The 19,615-nt window shown below is 45.9% G+C and overlaps 1 protein-coding gene across 1 annotated transcript in view; it reads right to left on the bottom strand.

Annotated features, from left to right (window-relative positions):
* Positions 1-1,529: 1,529 nt before the first annotated feature.
* LOC135540392 (nuclear receptor corepressor 2-like) overlaps positions 1,530-19,615 on the bottom strand; it is a 183,427-nt gene continuing 165,341 nt past the window's right edge. The window contains 19 exon segments of the mRNA XM_064967013.1: positions 1,530-5,042; positions 5,211-5,387; positions 5,687-5,899; positions 7,252-7,305; positions 7,419-7,558; positions 7,760-7,888; positions 8,857-9,041; positions 9,346-9,392; positions 9,395-9,478; positions 11,962-12,470; positions 12,655-12,838; positions 13,024-13,335; positions 13,461-13,613; positions 13,728-13,976; positions 14,154-14,384; positions 15,516-15,861; positions 15,987-16,231; positions 16,351-16,428; positions 16,535-16,660. Of these exon segments, the coding sequence (XP_064823085.1) occupies positions 4,855-5,042; positions 5,211-5,387; positions 5,687-5,899; positions 7,252-7,305; positions 7,419-7,558; positions 7,760-7,888; positions 8,857-9,041; positions 9,346-9,392; positions 9,395-9,478; positions 11,962-12,470; positions 12,655-12,838; positions 13,024-13,335; positions 13,461-13,613; positions 13,728-13,976; positions 14,154-14,384; positions 15,516-15,861; positions 15,987-16,231; positions 16,351-16,428; positions 16,535-16,660 (3,650 nt within the window). The 3' untranslated portion in view covers positions 1,530-4,854.

A 19,615-nucleotide genomic window follows, 5' to 3' on the forward strand; every position in this document is an offset into this window, starting at 1 on the left:
TTAGATTGTCAACGTGACATTTCTTCTCCTCCTGTGTTTTATGGTACTTTCTTTACTGTCAGAGAAGCGGTGTGTGGCAAAGCTATGCAGGCAGCTCATTGTCCCAACCACCACATCCAATAAGAAGAGTCTAGCACCCACTTGTGGCGGCTGGTTTCCACTGCACTATATTATGTGGTAGCAATTTAGACTGGGATAGTTAATTTTTCTAAAACTAGATCAGCTTTATACATACACTACATGACCAAAAGTATGTGTACGTCTGCTTGTCAAACATCTCATTCCAAAATCATGGGTATTAATATGGAATCGGTCCCCCCTTTGCTGCTATAACAGCCTCCACTCTTCTGGGAAGGCTTTCCACTAGATGTTGGAACATTGCTGTGGGGACTTGTTTCCATTCAGCCACAACAGCATCAGTAAGGTCGGGCACTGAGGTTGGGCGATTAGGCCTGGCTCGCAGTCGGCGTTCCAATTCACCCCAAAGGTGTTCAATAGGGTTGAGGTCAATGCTCTGTGCAGGTCAGCCAAGTTCTTCCACAACAATCTCGACAAACCACTTCTGTTTGGACCTCGCTTTTTGCACAGGGACATTGTCATGCTGAAACAGGAAAGGGCCTTCCCCTGTTGCAAAACACAGAATCGTCTAGAATGTCACAAGAATGTCATTGTATGCTGTAGCTTTAAGATTTCCCTTCACTGGAACTAATGGGCCTAACCCAAATCATGAAAAACAGTCCCAGACTATTATTCCACCTCCACCAAATGTTACAGTTGGCGCTATGCATTCGGGCAGGTAGCATTCTCCTGGCTTCCACAAAACCCAGATTTGTCTGTCGGACTGCCAGATGGTGAAGCGTGATTCATCACTTCAGAGAACGCTTTTCCACTGCTCCAGATGCCAATGGCGGCGAGCTTTACACCACTCCAGCCGATGCTCAGCCAAGAAAACCCATTTCCTGAAGCTCCCGACGGACAAACAGTTCCGAACAGTGATGACATTGCTTCCAGAGGCAGTTTGGAACTCGGTAGTGAGTGTTGCAACCGAGGACAGGCGATTTTTATGTGCTTCAAGGGCTCCCATTCTGTGAGCTTGTGTGGCCTACCACGTTGAGACTGAGCCATTGTTGCTCCTAGACGTTTCCACTTCACAATAACAGCACTTACAGATGACCGGGGCAGCTCTAGCAGGGCAGAAATTTGACAAACTAACTTGTTGGAAAGGTGGCATCCTATGACAGTGCCATGTTGAAAGTCACTGAGCTCTTCAATAAGGCCATTCTACTGCCAATGTTTGTCTATGGAGATTGCATGTCCGTGTGCTCGATTTTATACACTTGTCAGCAATATAGTGTATCTTCGGTTCTCTCAGATCCAAGATAGCTGTTTGCATAATATCTAGTCTTTTTATTTTCCCCCTCTCAATTTAAAATAGTCTAAAAATAGGATATTCAGTTGGTGATCATACACATTTGCAACAATGTAATACATGGCAATCAAAGTATACAGAAAGACATGAACAGCATCAGTTTCAATGGCAATAAGATTTTTATTTAAACATTAAGGCAGTGTTTTTTTGTTTTTGTTACACTGCTATCCACAAAGGTTGCTGGTGGGCATGTAGAATTAAACAGTGTGAATAGTTTTTCTGTAAATACCAACCTTGCAGCAAGCCACATATATATTTACATCTCTTCAGTTCTATATACAATCCTGGCTATTATACAGTGGGTTATAATTATTTTAAAAAAACAAATCATTACGCACAATATGGTTGATCAATGTCAATGTCGCCCGCCCCAACCTGTGGACAATATAGGGATCCTATCGGCCCTTCGATTAATTGGTTTTTCGTTCATTTTGAAACATTCCTTTCATTACAAATGAAATGCTAACTATTAGCATGGAGAGTGTCATGACCATAATCAAAGCAAGCGGTGTAAGAACAAACAGAAACGAGTGAAAAGCATAAATCATTCAAATACACATCAGTACATTTAAAAACAACTGGTTATTCTCATTTCCTCTGCTATTTATTTAGCTAACACATCTGGATATGGTTTTGTCTTCTTGTCACGTCAAACTTTACTGTCACTTTGCTCTCTCCCAATGACTTCATGAATAGTCAATTGATATACAAGTAAAGACACAAACTATCTTATAATACAAAGCTGGGGTTACCTTGTAGTCGGTTGGGTCCAGTTACCTTTTCATTTAGCTGCACCTTGACTGATTAGATGTCAACCATGACCAGTATAATAGGTAGCCAGAGTAGAAACGTTATGTAATCCAGTGAAGAGGAAGGAGTGAAAGCCGTCCAACTGTTCCACGTTCATTACTACCACGTCTCCATCATGACTAACTCAACTCCCTCTCAACTAGTGGACAGGACGACACACTGCAGTGCAGTCCCTCTAAACAGGTCACACTGAGAACAGCTGTGCTTCTCTGGCTTCAACAGTCAATACAAGCCATGGACACCATCATTGTAATGGACAAAAACTTAATCACACAAATGTAACACTAACTTTTGGACTGTTTAAACCTCCTTTGAATCAGGACCATGCCAGAATATAATACCTTTCACTAAGGACTGAGGGTATGTTGCTTGTAAAAACTAATTGGGCAATGTTTATATGATCGCCTTTCAAACAGCACCCTTTTTACATCTTTCTTCTTGGCATTCACCTTTTATATAGCTATTGCTTAGCCTGCAAAGAGCAAGAGGACATTCAACCATGTCGTTGCCCATTGTCATGGTAACCTGATGTGACAGCAGCAAGTTCTACAATCCTCAGACAGAATAAACTTCTTTTCATTTCTTAACATTCACAACAGTAAGTTAGCAGCTCCCATTGTAAATCATGTGTAAGTGACAGTGACAGTTAAGCGCTAAGGCTGTGACAGATTTGGACATAACAAAAGACATCAAAAGAAGGACATTTCATCTGCTCTTGGTTTCAACATTTCCCTGCATAAACATTTATAACCCTGGCATGTAGAAAAAAAATATTTAAAAAAATGTGTGCGTCACTTGGTAACTACTACGGTATATGTAAAATGAATGGCACTTAACACTAGGAATCTTAGAACTGTACAAAATTGGGTCTAGATAAAAATGTGCGTCTGGCCTGGTGAGGCAGAGCTCCTCTTCCCCTAGACAGTAAAAGTTCAGAGGTCAGACCGTCACAACAGGCAGCTCTTAGAGACAATAGGCATTCCATCCTAGAGACAGACTTCCAGCTGGCCAGCCGGGGCTCACACTACAGCCACAGCCGGCACCACCATGGTCCAAGGGGCATAGAAACATAGATGGCTTTTATTTGTCACCTCTTTAATGCAAGCACATTCCAACTCTAATGCCGGGTAATTTGCCCTAAAGCAGCTTTAAGGTTGGTCTCGACCCGCACTAAGCGGACTAGGTCATGTTTCACTAGCTGTGATTGTCGCTTGAGTGCGGGAACACTAAATCATGTATGTGGCAAGACCAAATGAAACATATTAAAGGAGGAGGACGCTTCTATTAGTAGGATTCTACACTCTTCTTCTTGAGTCTATTCTCACCTGCCCGAAACACACATTCTTAAAAATGCCATTGTGAACAGATTGACAACTAAGTGCTTAACATCCAAAAACAGTCTCAACAAACACATAGACATGATTCATATACAAAGAGTGAGAAAGTGTCACTTGTCTCTTAGTGCCATTCATCACACCCACAGTCCACTCTCTCTATTGGATGCCCGGAGACCATACGCCACAAACCGTCCTCTTATAACATTTCAAATGTATGATGACATCGTCAGCAATGGACAGCATGTATACCCTGTTAACCAATGATATAGCCCTCCCACGTACCCCCCAAGATAAATCATTGCAAATAAGAAACAATAACTGACACCATCAAAATTCACCATAAAAAGTACTAGCGGTCTCAGCTCACTTTCAAACACAAGACTGGACTGACTTGATTTAAAAAGGAGAAAACTAAATAACAAACCATCATCTGATAGTGGTAGAAATGCACCGGCCGAGTGTCCACTAATGTACTGTACTCTACTGCACTATGGATGCCATTTGCCTGGCTACCTGCCTGTCCCACTGCCATCTGCACAGTGACATGGGTCAGTGAAGGAGTCCACTTCCCTAGCAGACCTCTCCATGCAGAGCTCAGTGTGGTTAACTCCATGTCCATGGGGTCATTGGCAGAAAGAATGAGAGATCGAGATGGTCAGTGGAGGCAGCAGGCTTCTCCAAGTTGAAGCTCCAGGTTGAAACCCTGCTCACAGAGCCCAGACAGAGTAGAGCAGGATTCCTGTACAACAGAGGACACATCCATCCTTGTCCAGGGCCAGTGAATCCATCAACAGGTCAGATTAAAACACATGAACATCAGACTATGTGGCCGTATCAAGTCCCTTCCACAATCCGTAGAAGACACTAGAAACGTACACAAAAAAGTGAGTGAATTGATGTGTCCGTATTGATAAGGCCAGCAAGAGGGGGGGGGGGGCAAGTAAAAAAAACAAGTGATTTGTCCTTTAGAGTAGTCCTGGAGTGAATGTATACACAGAAACACCAACACACACACACACACACACATATTCACTGAGCAGCAGTGTCTCAGCACACCACCATCAGCGCTTGAGATGCTCAGTCAGCAGTGTGAGATGGGAGGCTAAGAGGTCACTCGTTTCCTGGGTGGAGAGTGTAGAGTGGGGTGGAGAGTGTAGAGTGGGGTGGAGAGGGTAGAGTGGGATGGAGAGGGTAGAGTGGTGTGTGTGTGTGTGTCTGCAGCAGCAGTGGAGGTGGTTGATAGTTGGTAGGTGCTGTTCTGTTCCATGGCAGGGTCTCTCACTCGCTGTCAGACAAGGTCTCGTACTGAGAACACAGCAGGGGCTTAGGTTCCTCCTCCCAGGCCCGCCCCTGCCCCTGCCCCAGACCCTGGACCCCTAGCTGGCCAGGGGAGGGGGAGGGCGCTGCAACTGGCATGCCACCGGGGAAACGCATGGTCAGGGGGTTACATGGGAAGGGAGTGGGGCCTGCAGGAGGAAGAACAGCAACAATACATCATTGAGTGCTGACCATGATGCCATGGGTAGCAGACTGCAGTACACAGGGTTTAAAGGTGCAGCTGAATATGAGCAGTGGGGGATGAGATGGTGTAGATGTGAGAGGTGCAGTATGGGCAGGGAGAGGGGGAGCAGTACCTGTGGAGGAGGGCCGGTCCTCCCAGACACGGTTGATGAGGGGCGTGCGGCGGTTGGTATCCCCCTCAGAGTGGACAGAGGACACAGAGGAGGGTCTCTCCCCCCCTGACAGGCCCGGCCCGGGGGATTTGGCCTTCCGCCCGTTAGAGCGCCCGCTACACTTTGGCTTCCCCCCACCTGCAGGCAGAAGAAGGGAACAAAACACAGCCCTGTGGTTAATTGACCAATTCTATCCACATTTATCTACATAGCAGGTTCCATACATCTGAAGTTACAACTGTGATAAACTTGTCTAACAAATATTAATTAAGTAGCCTAAATACAATATTTAATTTGTTACACATACATTACGGCTTCATAATTGGAAATACTGCCTGCTATGAACACCAGTACATACAACGCACAGAGAAAATACCCCTAGCCTGTAACTGAGTGGAGGCTTATGACAGAGGGAGATTTGAGGGGTAATATCACACCTTGTAGTGAGTAAGAGTCCTCGGTCCGTCCGTCAGCGAGAGGATTAGCGGCAGGCACACTGGCAGCCATGGAGTTAATAGCATTGGAGGAGGGAGGGCGCTCCTCGGCCTGGTCATCATACTTGCCCATCAGGGCCTTTCTGATAATGGCTTCCAGGCCTATGGTGTTACCGGACGCCTCAGGAGCCGGGTGGCTGCGGATACTTACAGGTCCTGGGAGGCAAGAGGGGACAGGTGGAGGTTAGAGAGGGTGTGAAGGACATAACCAAGGCATTGAGTAGTGGGAGAGAGAGAGAGATACAAATAAATTGTGCAAGAAAGAGTCAAATAGAATTTAAATGGAAAAGAGCCAATATGAGAATGAAGATTAAGGGAAAGAAAAGGAAGGGGAGAGAGAAAGAGTGCAGTGGAACAGCAGAGAGGAAGAGTAAACCAGGCAACACATCCTCAGAGAGAAAGAGAGACACAGATTTTGTCAGTGGGCCTTATGTAGGTTTGGAGTCTCCAGAGGAGAGAGAGAGAGAGGGTGGGGTGTACTTTAGATTACACCCAGGATGTAGCTACTGCTCTCCAGTCTCCTGTGAGTAGCCTAGCTGATGCACACGCCCGAAAGCTTCAGCCCGAAGCCTAGCTGTGTCTGCTAGGGGTTCATAAGGGGCACATGGCCATATCTATACAAACTGGAGGAGAGCCTCTACTAGCCAAAATATGGTAATCAGATTACAGATACCGCTGAAAAACTAGATGATTACTTCTAGGATTATTTTTAAATTCAGAAAGGATGTTCGCGGGAAAAAAACTTCCACCTTTGTTTTCTCAATGACTTTCAATCCAGCATTGAAAAAAGGTGCAAGGTTTGTTCCGCCGGAGCGAGTCTGACCACAAGTCAGAGACTGATGACACACCAAATGTGTTTGATGGGTCACAGGAAAAAAACAGGAATAGGCTTTTCTAGGAATAGGCTTTTTCTACAGTCCAAGCTATGTCTTCTAAAACTATTTGGCTAATCTATACTTCCATCATTCCAAGTCCTATTCTTGAAGATCAAGGGGTTCAATTAATTGGAATGACTGGCAATCTTACAGACTTTGGGTTTTAATGTAAAGATATAACCTAATCATTATATTATCTGTAGTAGAAAGCGATGGGTTAGAAGAAGCCTACATAACCAACCCATAAAGTAAAATGCAACATCCATTTATGGACAGCTATGATTTATCCTGCAACAGATGTCGTTCAATTGGTAATATTATTTTATCTTATTTTAATGTCTTAAGGGGAAAGTAATTTAAAAGTAACCCGATTACATTTCTGAGTTTGGGTTATCCAAAAGTTACATTACTGATAAACATTTTGGACAGGTAACTAGTAACAGATTACATTTAGAAAATAACCTACCCAACCCTGATCACATAACAGCAAAACTAGCTAGCACAGTCCATGGTACATAAATCACAGAAAAACTAGGACTACTCCAAGCACGTTATACAACAGCATTGTGGTTGAAAGTAACACTAATCCACCTCTCACCACAAATATCCCATGGTAATCGATCTCTATTTTACCTGCAGTGGTAGAGGCAGGCATGTTGAAAATCTCTGTTCCTGGCTGGCCAGTATCTGTAAATAGAAACATAATATTTTTTAAAGCATATTCTCTTTGTCAATGAATATAGTATCTACAGTACTACAGTATCAATGCTGTATGCGGTCACTGTGAGGGTGGGACTCACTGAAATCAGTTTCACTGCCGACCACGGTCATTTTCTTGATCATCTCCTGTTTCTTGGACTTGACAATGGCCGAGGTGCTCTCAGTGAGCTTGCTAAAGAAGGCTGGGGGCTGGGTGTTGGGAGGGGAGCGAGAGCCCATGCTGTGGAGAGACGTCCACGTCTGGTTAGCATCAGGAGAACTACTGTACTACACACAATAGAACATACAGCCCAACATTTTTACCAAGAGTTGTCAAGAAAATGTGTTAACAATAAGGAGTACATAACTGACATTGTGGGTTAGAGTGATTGAATGACTACTAGCTGTGTGAAGAAGGGAAGGAGGTAGGATGAGGCCTTACCCCTGCTCTCCCTGCTCGTTGGGGTAGGAGGCCCCTTGTGTATCTGGTTCAGACATTGCTCCTGCAGGAGACACTGGCTCAATGCCGTCTGCAGACATACTGACAGGTGATGCCTTGGGCTGAGGAGACCTAGGACACACACACACAAATAAGCCACTGTGGTCTGAGTATAGTAGTTAATATTCAACTTCTACATTTCCACATGCTGGTAGATATATTGTACATAACATGCTGACCACACCACACGGTTTACGTCTGTGAGCGTTGCAAAATAAATGTACACATACATGTTACTCAATCATTGCATCCAAAGTGCTCGCGCTCATCAACGAGCCTCTGCCTAGCCAGGCACTAACATAGAACCTCTCCCATCTCCTCGTTGGTTTCTAGGAGCATATACCCACGTGGGTGACGAAAAGCTGAACTGAAGTCCACACTCCAATCCAGTTGGTGGTGGTAATGCACCTTAAAGTTGGTTGACAACAGCCATATAAAGTCCAATGAAGAACAAGCCTGAAGGAGGAGAGATCACTAGAAACTAACTCACGTAACCCTTTTATCTGTGGATTAATTGTCTGAGTAGAGGACCTTGTGCATTTCAGGTAAAATAACAACCCAATGCTTATATCCCAGGACAAATTAGCTAGCAACAGCAAGCTAGCTAAATTGCCATGAATACTTAATGCTTTTAGACCTGTCCCCAAATTAATATAGTTGGTTCAGAGTTAGTTTTGTTAATTCAACCTGCGTGTCTTGGTCGTGTCTGGATGGACAAAATCAATATGCGCACGTGAGTCAGCATGTAAGTAGACATATTGTACATAAAGTAACCTAACATAGCAGGCGTTAAATATACACCTGACCGGACACCCGACACTTTGCTCCTGATGAGAAAAAGGTGGGATGTTCTCTTCGGCACTGTTTAACCAATCTAATACATGTGGAGGAGGAGTTAAGATGGAGTGTCGCCTTGTTAACATCCAGAAACAGAAGTCTCAGCACAGGCTCTCTCCCATTTCCTCTGAAAAACGGATGCATCCGATTGTGTCGACCCCGCTAAGGGTGAACATGAAGTAACACACAGTCTTGGGCCATACCCATCTTGGGTACGTTCCCCTCCTGTCCTCTCTGGAGTGTAGCGAGGTCCCTGACTAGACTCCTGGGAGGCAGGCAGGGCATGGGGAGCGCTGAGGGGCCGGGTTAGGTCCAGGACTGGGTTGCTGTGGTAGGACTGCTGCTGGGCCTGTTGACTCTGCCGGGTATAGTCCTTGGTGATCACCTCCTGTTACCCACACACAACATCACAGACAAGGGTCAGACACACAACAGGCAGCAAGGAGGAAACCTACCTACTTCTAGTGACTTCTATACTCCCACATCCCCAACCCATTCAGCAAGATCTTTACCTTCCACTTGTCAGCCCCCAAGAAAAGCTCCCCATTTAATTTCTACAGAAGACTTTGATCTGAGAAGAACTGTATTGAAATCATCCTTATCATTGTAAATGCAACACTGATATAATACAGTAAAATATAATAATTCTTTAAGATCAATATGAACACCATGTCATTAACTAGGGGGCTTACACTGATGTGCTGCGCCAAGGTGACCACCCTCTGGCTGCCTTTCATCAGGGGGATTGCTGGCCCGGGGACAGCCTCTCCTCGGAGGGAGGCCGGTACGGACCGTGCTGCTCCATGGGCATCATCTTTTGTTGAGCTGAGGGTCCAGGACACAGCCCAACACACACACAAGCACCCACACAGATTGCACACAGGGGTGGAGCCATACAGAGCGCGAGCGAGTGCGCGCACACACACACACACACACACACACACACACACACACACACACACACACACACACACACACATTAAGCAGCACCACCAGGTACACAGACACACACAGAGGGGACAAAGAAGGCAGAAATTCAGTTGCTTGGGCCAGTTTGAATAGAGGCAGCTTACAGGCAGAGCGTGTTATAAAATAAACAAAAACACATGCATCGTTAAAAAATGTCTTGTTTTCAAAACAAGTCCATTATGTGTACAGCTGACGTTGTGCTCTGTAAACATTGCGTGACATCTGCTGTGTATAAGAGCGCAACGGCACTTTCCCTTCTGCAGAAATCCTGTCTCTACTATGTGTTGTCAGTCAGTGTGTTGGACTTGACAATCTACTTTAGATCACGATTGACTTATTTCCATATTGCACTCTACTCAAAGGAGAGACGCACAAATCTCAAACCGCCAAAAATCGGACTAAGAAGCTAGGCGGTGGCATAAAATGGTCCATAAATTGATGAGCTTAGAAGAAATGGCGCCAAATTTAAGGACCACCGAACACTGCTGCTACTTTTCATTCTATATTTATGATATAGGCCTAGATTTCAGCAGATCAAATGGGTTTCCTGCTTTAAAAAGTGTGCTAGCAACAAGTGTGTATGCTGTAGTATAGTACCAGTTAAAATGGACCAGGACGTTCTCAGACAGCCCTAGAGTGTCGTTAAGGTTCATTGAGGAACTATTTTGAGGTCATTCTCCCAGGGGCTTTAGGGAGTGCCCTAAGCCAATTTGACTAATCTCTGGCTTTCATTACAGAAACTGTACGCAATGCGCATACAGTGTGTGTTGTGCTCTGGAAATGTTCTGCACCAGAGCATTCATCTTTGGAGCAGCTGATGTAAGTCAGTCCACCCCTGGAGGGCAGCATAGTTCCCTGGAGTCCCACTGTGTTGAAGACACTCATCTGTTCTATTGCTAGAGCTTTGGAACAACATGACACTGTCTTCGGCTGGCAGTTGCTACCGTCGCTCAGAAAATAGTGTCTCCGGTCCATTTCAAATCCAGCTTCATAGTGTACTACTGTCTTCTCTCTGTAGCATTGTGAATGTATGGTCTAGCTTTTTCCTAATGGACAATACTGAACATGCAACAGTATATAAATATATCAGTCTGTTATACCACACTACTTCTCTGAGCTTTGCATGCACACACTTGCCCTATATGCATGTCAGAAATACTGATGTGGCACATAGCTAAACAAGTGGAAAAACAAGATCAACATTTTTTTGTGATGGGAAAAAAAGTCTGAGGTTTTGTTGAGAGGTGTTGTGGAAAAAACTGCATAAATTACAGTGAGGCATAATAAGGGCATGCAGATACTTTGTGGCCTGAAGTTGCAGCACCCCCCTCCACCCTGGATCTTTTTTTGTGGTCTCACCACCACCCCTCAAGCCCTCTCCCTGCCCCCCACCTCGACCCCCCTCCAGTGGAAGAGCAATACTATCTGGAGCCCCAGTGAGGGTCTGTCTGGGGGCTGGTGGGGCTTTAGGCTGGTGATGCACTCTGGCAGGCTCGCCTGGACATTTCCTACTACACGACTCACACTGGTTGATATGGAGAGAAGCTGACTGTCACACACCATAAAAGAAAGCTTAGGTCATTTAGGTAATCTAGCTAGCATATTCTGCCTTACTTCTGGCTCATTTTAGGTTTTGTGAGGTGAGTCTGTAAGGAAGGTGTCATTACTAACTATTAATCAAATATGAACAGAATTACTACAATCCTAACATTACATCTCATAGATGAGTTTCTAATCTGGAACTCTTGAACACTACAGGTGAACTAAGTCTGCAATATGGGGGATGCCACATAGAAGACCGTCATGTCCTGAAATGAAAATAAGAAGCAGCAAAGGATGTTATGCTTAAATTTTCAATGAGTGATACCTTAAAGGGCACCTAGGATCTTTCTCTTCAAGGAAATAACAATTGAGTTCTGTATTTTTGCCATAATAATGTAATTATTTAATAAAAACGAGCTGGATAATTTGATTTATCCAGCTCGTCAGCCGCTTTCATCTCCTTAATACTCTGTCCATACCTAGTCAGCTCCAGTTTCTGCTTTTTCTTCTGAATGTCAAACGTGTTAAATAATAATATTAGATGTTCAAGTTTGGATCCAGAGGTCACCTTTGGTGGTCTTCAAGTACCCACATTTAAAAAACGAACGACATAGTTCTAAGTTACATGGAAAAAAATATAAAATAGTATAGTGTTGAAAAAAGAATATGAAAACATAACATGTAAAAATGAATTGGACTGATTTGATAATGCCAACCACCACAGCGTGCAATATGCCACAGACGAACGGGGGGAGGGTCTGGGTGATGAGGGGACCCTGGGATCCAGAGCGTCTTACCATCACTGGCGCTGTTGGCCACGAGCGAGCCTGTCTCTGGCATCCCCGTTTCACAAGAAATTTGACGCATGATAATGGCGTTTATGAAGTTGGCCGCAGTCATGGTGGTCTTACCGAGTGATCGGAGCTCGTGTTCCTGAACGGACAGCGGTTTGTTTTGAGTCTTTTCCCTACTAGGTGGGCCACTTTCTCCGCGGCCAACATGGCTATCCGACTGGGGGGGCAGCAGGTGAGGTGGGGGCCGGCCTGAGTGGTAAGAGGCTGCAGAGCCCTGGGGGTAGGGCACGGGGTAACCCCCTTGGTTAGGGTTGGCCAGCTTGGGGTCAGATTTGCTGGAGGATATAGAGGGCCCATGTTGGTCTTGGGTGTGTTTAGGAAGGCCTCCCCTGCTCTTGCCACCATCCCGGCCCATTTCCTTGGGGTCCATGCTTGGTGGGTAGCCCTCAGTAGGCATCCCTGTCCTCTGGAGGTGGCTGTAGCCTGGGTAGTGATTGGAGCCTGGCATGGACCTGGAAGAGGTAAACCAATCACTAAAACAATCAGTGAACATGCCAACCACAGATGAACCCCCACTACAGTCTGCACATCATATTTAGAAGAAGCACAGAAAGGAGCACATGATATTCAGTGAACCAAGGCACATACTGTAGGAGACACTTAGCCATTTATCCGACATGTTACCGTACAGCTTACCTTAGCACAGAAGGGTTGTTGTGGTCACTGACAGGCAGACTCTTGCCCCCAGTGTTGTGCAGCACGCTGGGCCTCTGCTGGACACTGTCCTGGGTACGAGGGGACACCGGGGAGTGCTGGTGGCTGTAGCCGGAGTGGGAGGAGGGCCTGACACTGCTGCTACCACCGGAGCTGTGCTCTGTGCCTGAGTGAGGGAACAGAGGGAAAACAGTACTCACATTACACACTGCACAGAGTAACATCTTTCATCTCATAGAATAGCAGAATACACATCACATAGAGACCATGTGCTGTAAATGCGCTACTATAATGGTAATAACATAACAGCGTAATAATGTAATAGCATAGTGTGTCTAGATCTTTACACACCTGGTCTCCAGATGGGGGCATGTTCCACGTTGCCATGAGAGATCCCCTTCTCTCTGTCCCGGTCCCGCTCTCTGTCTCGCTGTCTCTCACGATCCCGCTCTCTCTCCTGCTCCCTGTCTCTCTCGCGGTCTCTCTCTCTCTCACGGTCTCTCTCGCGGTCCCTCTCTCTCTCACGATCCCTCTCTCTCTCACGGTCCCTCTCTCTCTCACGGTCCCTCTCTCTCTCACGGTCCCTCTCTCTCTCACGGTCCCTCTCTCTCTCACGGTCAGTAGATGGTGTGCCGTGCTGCTTGCTCATGTGTTGGGGCCCAACTACAGCAAAGGAGAAACACAAACAAAACACACACAGATGAGTCAGTCACACAGCAACCCTTTCAAACACAGACAACTCCTCTGTTCCCAGGCCGATGGCTGGTGTGTAGAGTCCAGTCCAGTACCTGGTGAGATGGGGGAGGTGTTGTAAGGCCGGGTGGGGAAGCCTCCCTGGCCCCCGGGGATGTAAGTGATGCGGTCCATGGGGGAGCCGGAAGACCCTGCAGAGGGAGGGACTAGGACAGGTAAGTGTGGCACCTGAGACAGATCGATGATCCCTGGGGAAGAGAAGGCAAGAAGAACATTAGTCAAAACTACATTACACTACACCGGTCCAGCTAGGTCTCTTTTCTGTGTGCGTGTGTTTGTACTGTGACAAGAGTGAGGCTCACCGCGTGGGGCAGCAGAGTAGGGCATTTGGAGGGGCTGGTCCCGTGGCGAGAGCCCTCTCAGCAGGTCTGAGCGCTGGGCAGCCATAGCGGCGGCTGCAGGCCACTGGTGCATCTGCTGGGAGGTGATGTAGTCGTTGAGCAGCGTCTGGCGGTTCTCCAGGGCTGCCGTGTCGGGGAAGCCACGGATCAGGTAGGGGTAGGGGTGAGGGTAGCCAGGGTTAGGGGCCAGGTGGCGAGGCAGGTAGTAGGCTGATAAATGGGGAGGAAGACAAAGAGATGCCATCATATTGTGCCATCATATCAAGTCCCATAATCCCTCCCCCAAACCACATCCTTTCAACAGACAGAAAGAAGAGTTATTTAAGTAGCTCCTCTGTAGTGTACTGTACAGTGGACACAAGAATGGACCAGCCGTGTACTATGTACCTGGGTCGATGGGGATGCCCTGACGCAGGGAGGCAGGATCGAAGGATAGGGGGATCTGTCCTCGGTATACGTCGGCCCCCAGACCCTGCAGCAGACGCTCGTACGACACCAGGGACGCCTGTTGTTGTTGGGCCTGCTGCTCGGCAACGCCCGGCAGGGGTGACTTGCCGGAGCTCATCTCCCGAGGGGTGGGTGTGGCCTTGCGCTCCTGAGGCTGGTTCTTATTGGAGCCTGGACCACACAGAGAGGAGAGATGGGAGAGAGCAGGATGCTTTAGAAATGTTAACACTAGGGGAGAGCAACTCAATCCAGGGCAAAAAACTATCAATGCATCTCAATCAGACAAGCTAGGAACAGACAGGAAGGAACGTTTAAACTTTTTAATGTTGGAATCCTTAATGTAAAGAAAAATCCCTAACTGAAAATCTTAGTTTCCCCCCCACAAAACTAAAAACTCAGTGCAGTTATCACAAAACATACCATTTTTTTGCGTTATAGCTTAACTCGTCAATAGGCTATAAAGTCCTGGGGAAAGTTGTGTAATTTAAATAAATCCAGAGGAAGAGGTGAACTTTAGGCTACTTTGGTGAATTTGTGAGGCATGCAAGACAAGACATTGCGAGATACAGATGACCAAGACATGCTTTCTGCCTGCCCCCTCCTCTCTCTCCCTCACGCTGGCTCGCCTGCTCATGCTCTTCATTAATGATGCGAGTGTGTGTTCAGTCTTCAGTCTGTTACATGTAAAATATCCTAGCCTATATATTGATGATAGGCCCTGCTTTACTGAAGTTGCGATACATTGCAGGCCACAAAATGGTAAGATAAAGCATTCCATTGCGAGATACAGCTTTTGATAGCGGATAGGTAGGCCTAGTGCACGGTTGTGACTGTCTGTCTGGTGACCAAACTACTTATATTGTGCCCCGCCCCTCTCTCTCCGACCCTTGCTAGCTCGCTGTGAAAGATGCGAGTGTTTGTGTTCTCGGAAGTACAGAAACTAATCAGTCTCCTCCGTTCCAAAAATACTCAATCTTAGGAGTTTGTCTTTACACTCAGAAATGGGACTCGACACAGGGAGTCGAGAAATCAATTACTTTGGAGTCAACATCTCCATCATTGCTAACAGTTGGAAAAATGTCAGAGAAAGGCAAGTGAGAGCAGCAAAGTCCTGTATGGCAATACTTTGAGAAGGAAATGCAACACTTAACCATCAGAAGGGTAGACAAAACTGTTGCTGGCAGCTGCATTGTGAATTCACAACAGAAAACCGATAATAGAATGGCTGTTTAAACTTTAAGAAAATGTTTCCATTTGTCACATCCCTAGGACAGTGTAGTCAGGACTGAGTGTGTCACATACCTTCATGCTGCCGCTGGCCTGACAGGGGAGATCCTCGGTGAGAAGGTCCAGGGTAGGGAGCCCTTATGCCGCCCTTGTGTTCCTCGTAACCCACAGGGCTGTGGTGAGCCTTGCCACCCTGCTCACCCCCCATTGCTAGGGGCGAGGATCGAGCCATGGAGCTGGCCGTGTTGACCACAGCGCTGGGACGGCCCTTAGGACCCTCATCGTAGCGGCCCCGCTGCTCAGGCCCCCTCATCTCCAGGTGGGAGGGTATGCCGTAGTGGGAGCGGGGGGAGCTGGCGATTATGGAACGAACGTCGTGCCCCTTCCTTGAGCTACCCTGCTCCTGCTTCATAGGAGTGCCCTGAAAAAAAGACAATGAAAAATATAGAATCTTTCTACCAACAATAGTGACTTTTGTTGCTTTTTAATTTCCTGAGGCAGTGTGCACTGACGTGCAGTGCATCTACAGTGTGACATTCCACTCACCTGTACTATGATGCCCTCTTTGCCAGCCTTGGGCATCATCATGCATTCGGGCATCAGTCGGAGCTCCTCTCTGGGGATGAGGTGGATGGATCGGCCCCCCTCCTTCACTGTGGGCACAATGGCCTCTCGACCCTTCATGGGTTCAGCCATCTGGCCAGTCCCTTGGGAAGGGGAGCCCTCTCTCTTCATCTGCTTGGCCTCCCGTCTCATGTAGCCATCCTGGATGTCCAGGTGACGGGGGATACCTGGGGGGAGGAGAGGAGGAACACAAACACACAGGAGTTACAAACTTCACGAGCCATTGTGCAACTCGGTGAGGTGACCATACCCTAATGGAATAAAAGAGTGGGGCTATTTGCTTTACCCTGTGAAATGGAACCACGGATGTGGTGGGTTGGTTGTGGGTTGTCTCTCTCGTGTGATATGGCTCTGCCTATCAGACCTGAAGTAGGGGTCAAAGTGAAGAAAGAATAGCATTGGTTACCTCATTGTAGTCTACATAAAGTACATGCTAGAGCTGTTAGAAGGTAGCTGACTCCAAAACTTACCCTCACAGTTAGCTGCAGACAGTGTCTCCCTCATGGGCAACCCCCTGACATCATAGGGGCGCTTCAGCCCCAAGATCTCCCCAGGCTGGCCCCGGCCGTCATCTTTAGGGTTCTGAGAGGGTGGGCCTGAGGAGAACACACCACAAACAACTGTCAGAGGAACAGGGATAATCCACCTAGAAATACCAAGCATCAGAGGGCATTGAGGGGCGGTTTAAACTCTTCAGAAAGTAGTCATACCCTTCAACTAATCCCACATTTTGTTGTGTTACAGCCTGAATTCAAAATGGATTCAATAGATTTTTTTCTCACCCATCTACACACATCACCCCATCATGAAAACGTATTGAAAAACACAGAAATATCTCAATTACATAAGTATTCACACCACTGAGTCAATACTTTGTAGAAGCACCTTTGGTGGCGATTACAGCTTTGAGTCGTCTTGGGTATGTCTGTATCAGCTTTGAGTCATCTTGGGTATGTCTGTATCAGCTTTGAGTCGTCTTGGGTATGTCTGTATCAGCTTTGAGTCGTCTTGGGTATGTCTGTATCAGCTTTGAGTCGTCTTGGGTATGTCTGTATCAGCTTTGAGTCGTCTTGGGTATGTCTGTATCAGCTTTGCACATCTGGATTTGGGGATTCTCTCTCATTCTTCCTTGCAAATTTTCTCAAGTGCTGTTAAGATAGATGGGGAGCGGCGGTGAACAACAATCTTCAAGTCTTTCCAAAGATTTTCAATGGGATTCAAGTCTGGGCTTTAGCTGGGCCACTGAAGGGCTTTCACATTCTTGTTCTGAAGATTTTCCAGCATTGCTTTGGGTGTATGCATGGGGTCATTATCTTGTTGGAACTTAAATCTTCTCCCCAGTCTAAGGCTGTTTGCACTGAAGCAGGTTATCATCAAGGAATTTCCTGTATTTGGCTCCATATAGGTGTGCTACATTCTAAATCATGTCCAAATAATTGAATTGGCCACAAGTGGACTCCAAGTTGTAGTGAGATCTCAAGGATGATCAAATGAAATTGGATGTGAATACAAAGGGGTGTGAAAACTTACAGTGCATTTGGAAAGTATTCAGACCCCTTCACTTTTTCCACATTTTGTTACGTTACAGACTTATTCCAAAATGTATTTAATAAAAAAATATTCCTCAATATACACACAATACCCTATAATGCAAATCGAAAACAGGTTTTTAGAAATACCTTATTCACATATAGTACCAGTCAAAAGTTTGGACACTCATTTCAGGATTTCTCTAATAGTGAAGACAAAAAAACTATGAAATAACACATATAGAATCATCTAGTAACCAAAAAGGTGTTAATTTATTTTTTTCTTCTTCAAAGTAGCCACCCTTTGCCTTGATTACAGCTTTGCACACTCTTGGCATTCTCTCAACCAGCTTCATGAGGTAGTCACCTGGAATGCATTTCAATGAACAGGTGTGCCTTGCTAAAAGTTCATTTGTGGAAATTCTTTCCTTCTTAACACATTTGAGACAATCAGTTGTGTTGTGACAAGGTAGGGGTGGTATACAGAAGATAGCCCTATTTGGTAAAATACCAAGTCCATATTATGGCAAGAACAGCTCAAATAAACAAAGCGAAAAGACACTCCGTCATCACTTTCAGACATGAAAATGTCAAGAACTTTGAAAGTGCACTTTCTTCAAGTGCAGTTGCAAAAACCATCAAGCGCTATGATAAAACTGGCTCTCATGAGGACCACCACAGGAAAGGAAGACCCAACGTTACCTCTGCTGCAGAGGATAAGTTCATTAGCGTTACCAGCCTCAGAAATTGCAGCCCAAATAAATGCTTCAATAAGTTAATTTAACAGACATCTCAACATCAACTGTTCAGAGGAGACTGCGTGAATAAGGCCTTCATGGTCAAATTGCTGCAAAGAAACCACTACTAAAGGACACCATTAAGAAGAAGAGACTTGCTTGGGCAAATAAACACGAGCAATGGACATTATACCGGTAGAAATCTGTCCTTTGGTCTGATGAGTTCAAATTTGAGATTTTTGGATCCAACCGCCATGTCTTTGTGAGACGCAGAGTAGGTGAACGGATGATCTCCGTATGTGTGGTTCATCAAGGCAAAGGGTGGCTACTTTGAAGGATCTCAAATATGTTTTGATCGGTTTCACACTTTTTTTGGTTACTACATGATTCCATGTGTGTTATTTCATAGTTGTGATTCCTTCACTATTATTCTACAATGTAGAAAATAGTAAAAATAAAGAAAAACCCTTGAATGAGTAGGTGTGTCCAAACTTTTGACTGGTACTGTAAGTATTCAGAACTTTTGCTATGAGACTCGAAATTGAGCTCAGGTGCATCCTGTTTCCATTGATAATCCTTGAGATGTTTCTACAACTTGATTGAAGTTCACCTGTGGTAAATTAAATTGATTGGACATGATTTGGAAAAGCACATGCCTGTGTCCCAAAGTTGACAGTGTATATCAGAGCAAAAACCAAGCCGTGGGGTCGAAGGAATTGTCCGTTGAGCATTGAGACAGGACCAAGACTCTTCCTAGAGCTGGCTGCCTGGCCAAACTGAGCAATCAGGGGAGAAGGGCTTTGGTCAGGGAGGTGACAAAGAACCCGATGGTCACTCTGACAGAGCTCCAGAGGTCCTCTGTGGAAATGGGAGAACCTTCCAGAATATCAACCATCTCTGCAGCATTCCACCAAATCAGGTCTTTATGGTAGAGTGGCCAGACGGAAGCCACTCCTCAGTAAAAGGCAAATGACAACTTATAAATCCAGTTTGCCAAACCTAAAGAACTTTCAGAACATGAGAAACAAGATTCTCTGGTCTGATGATTCCAAGATTGAACATTTTGGCCTGAATGCCAAGCGTCACATCTGGAGGAAACCAGGCACCTACCCAAAACCATCCCTACAGTGAAGTGAAGCATGGTGGTGATGGCATCATGCTGTGTTGATCTTTTTTCAGTGGCAGGGACTGAAAGACTAGCCGGGAAAGATGAACCTAGCAAAGTGCAGACAAATCCTTGATGAAAACCTGCTCCAGAGTGTTCAGGTCTTCAGACTGGAATGAA

This window comes from Oncorhynchus masou, chromosome 1 (genome assembly GCF_036934945.1).
Source record: "Oncorhynchus masou masou isolate Uvic2021 chromosome 1, UVic_Omas_1.1, whole genome shotgun sequence".
Classification (NCBI taxonomy): domain Eukaryota; kingdom Metazoa; phylum Chordata; class Actinopteri; order Salmoniformes; family Salmonidae; genus Oncorhynchus; species Oncorhynchus masou.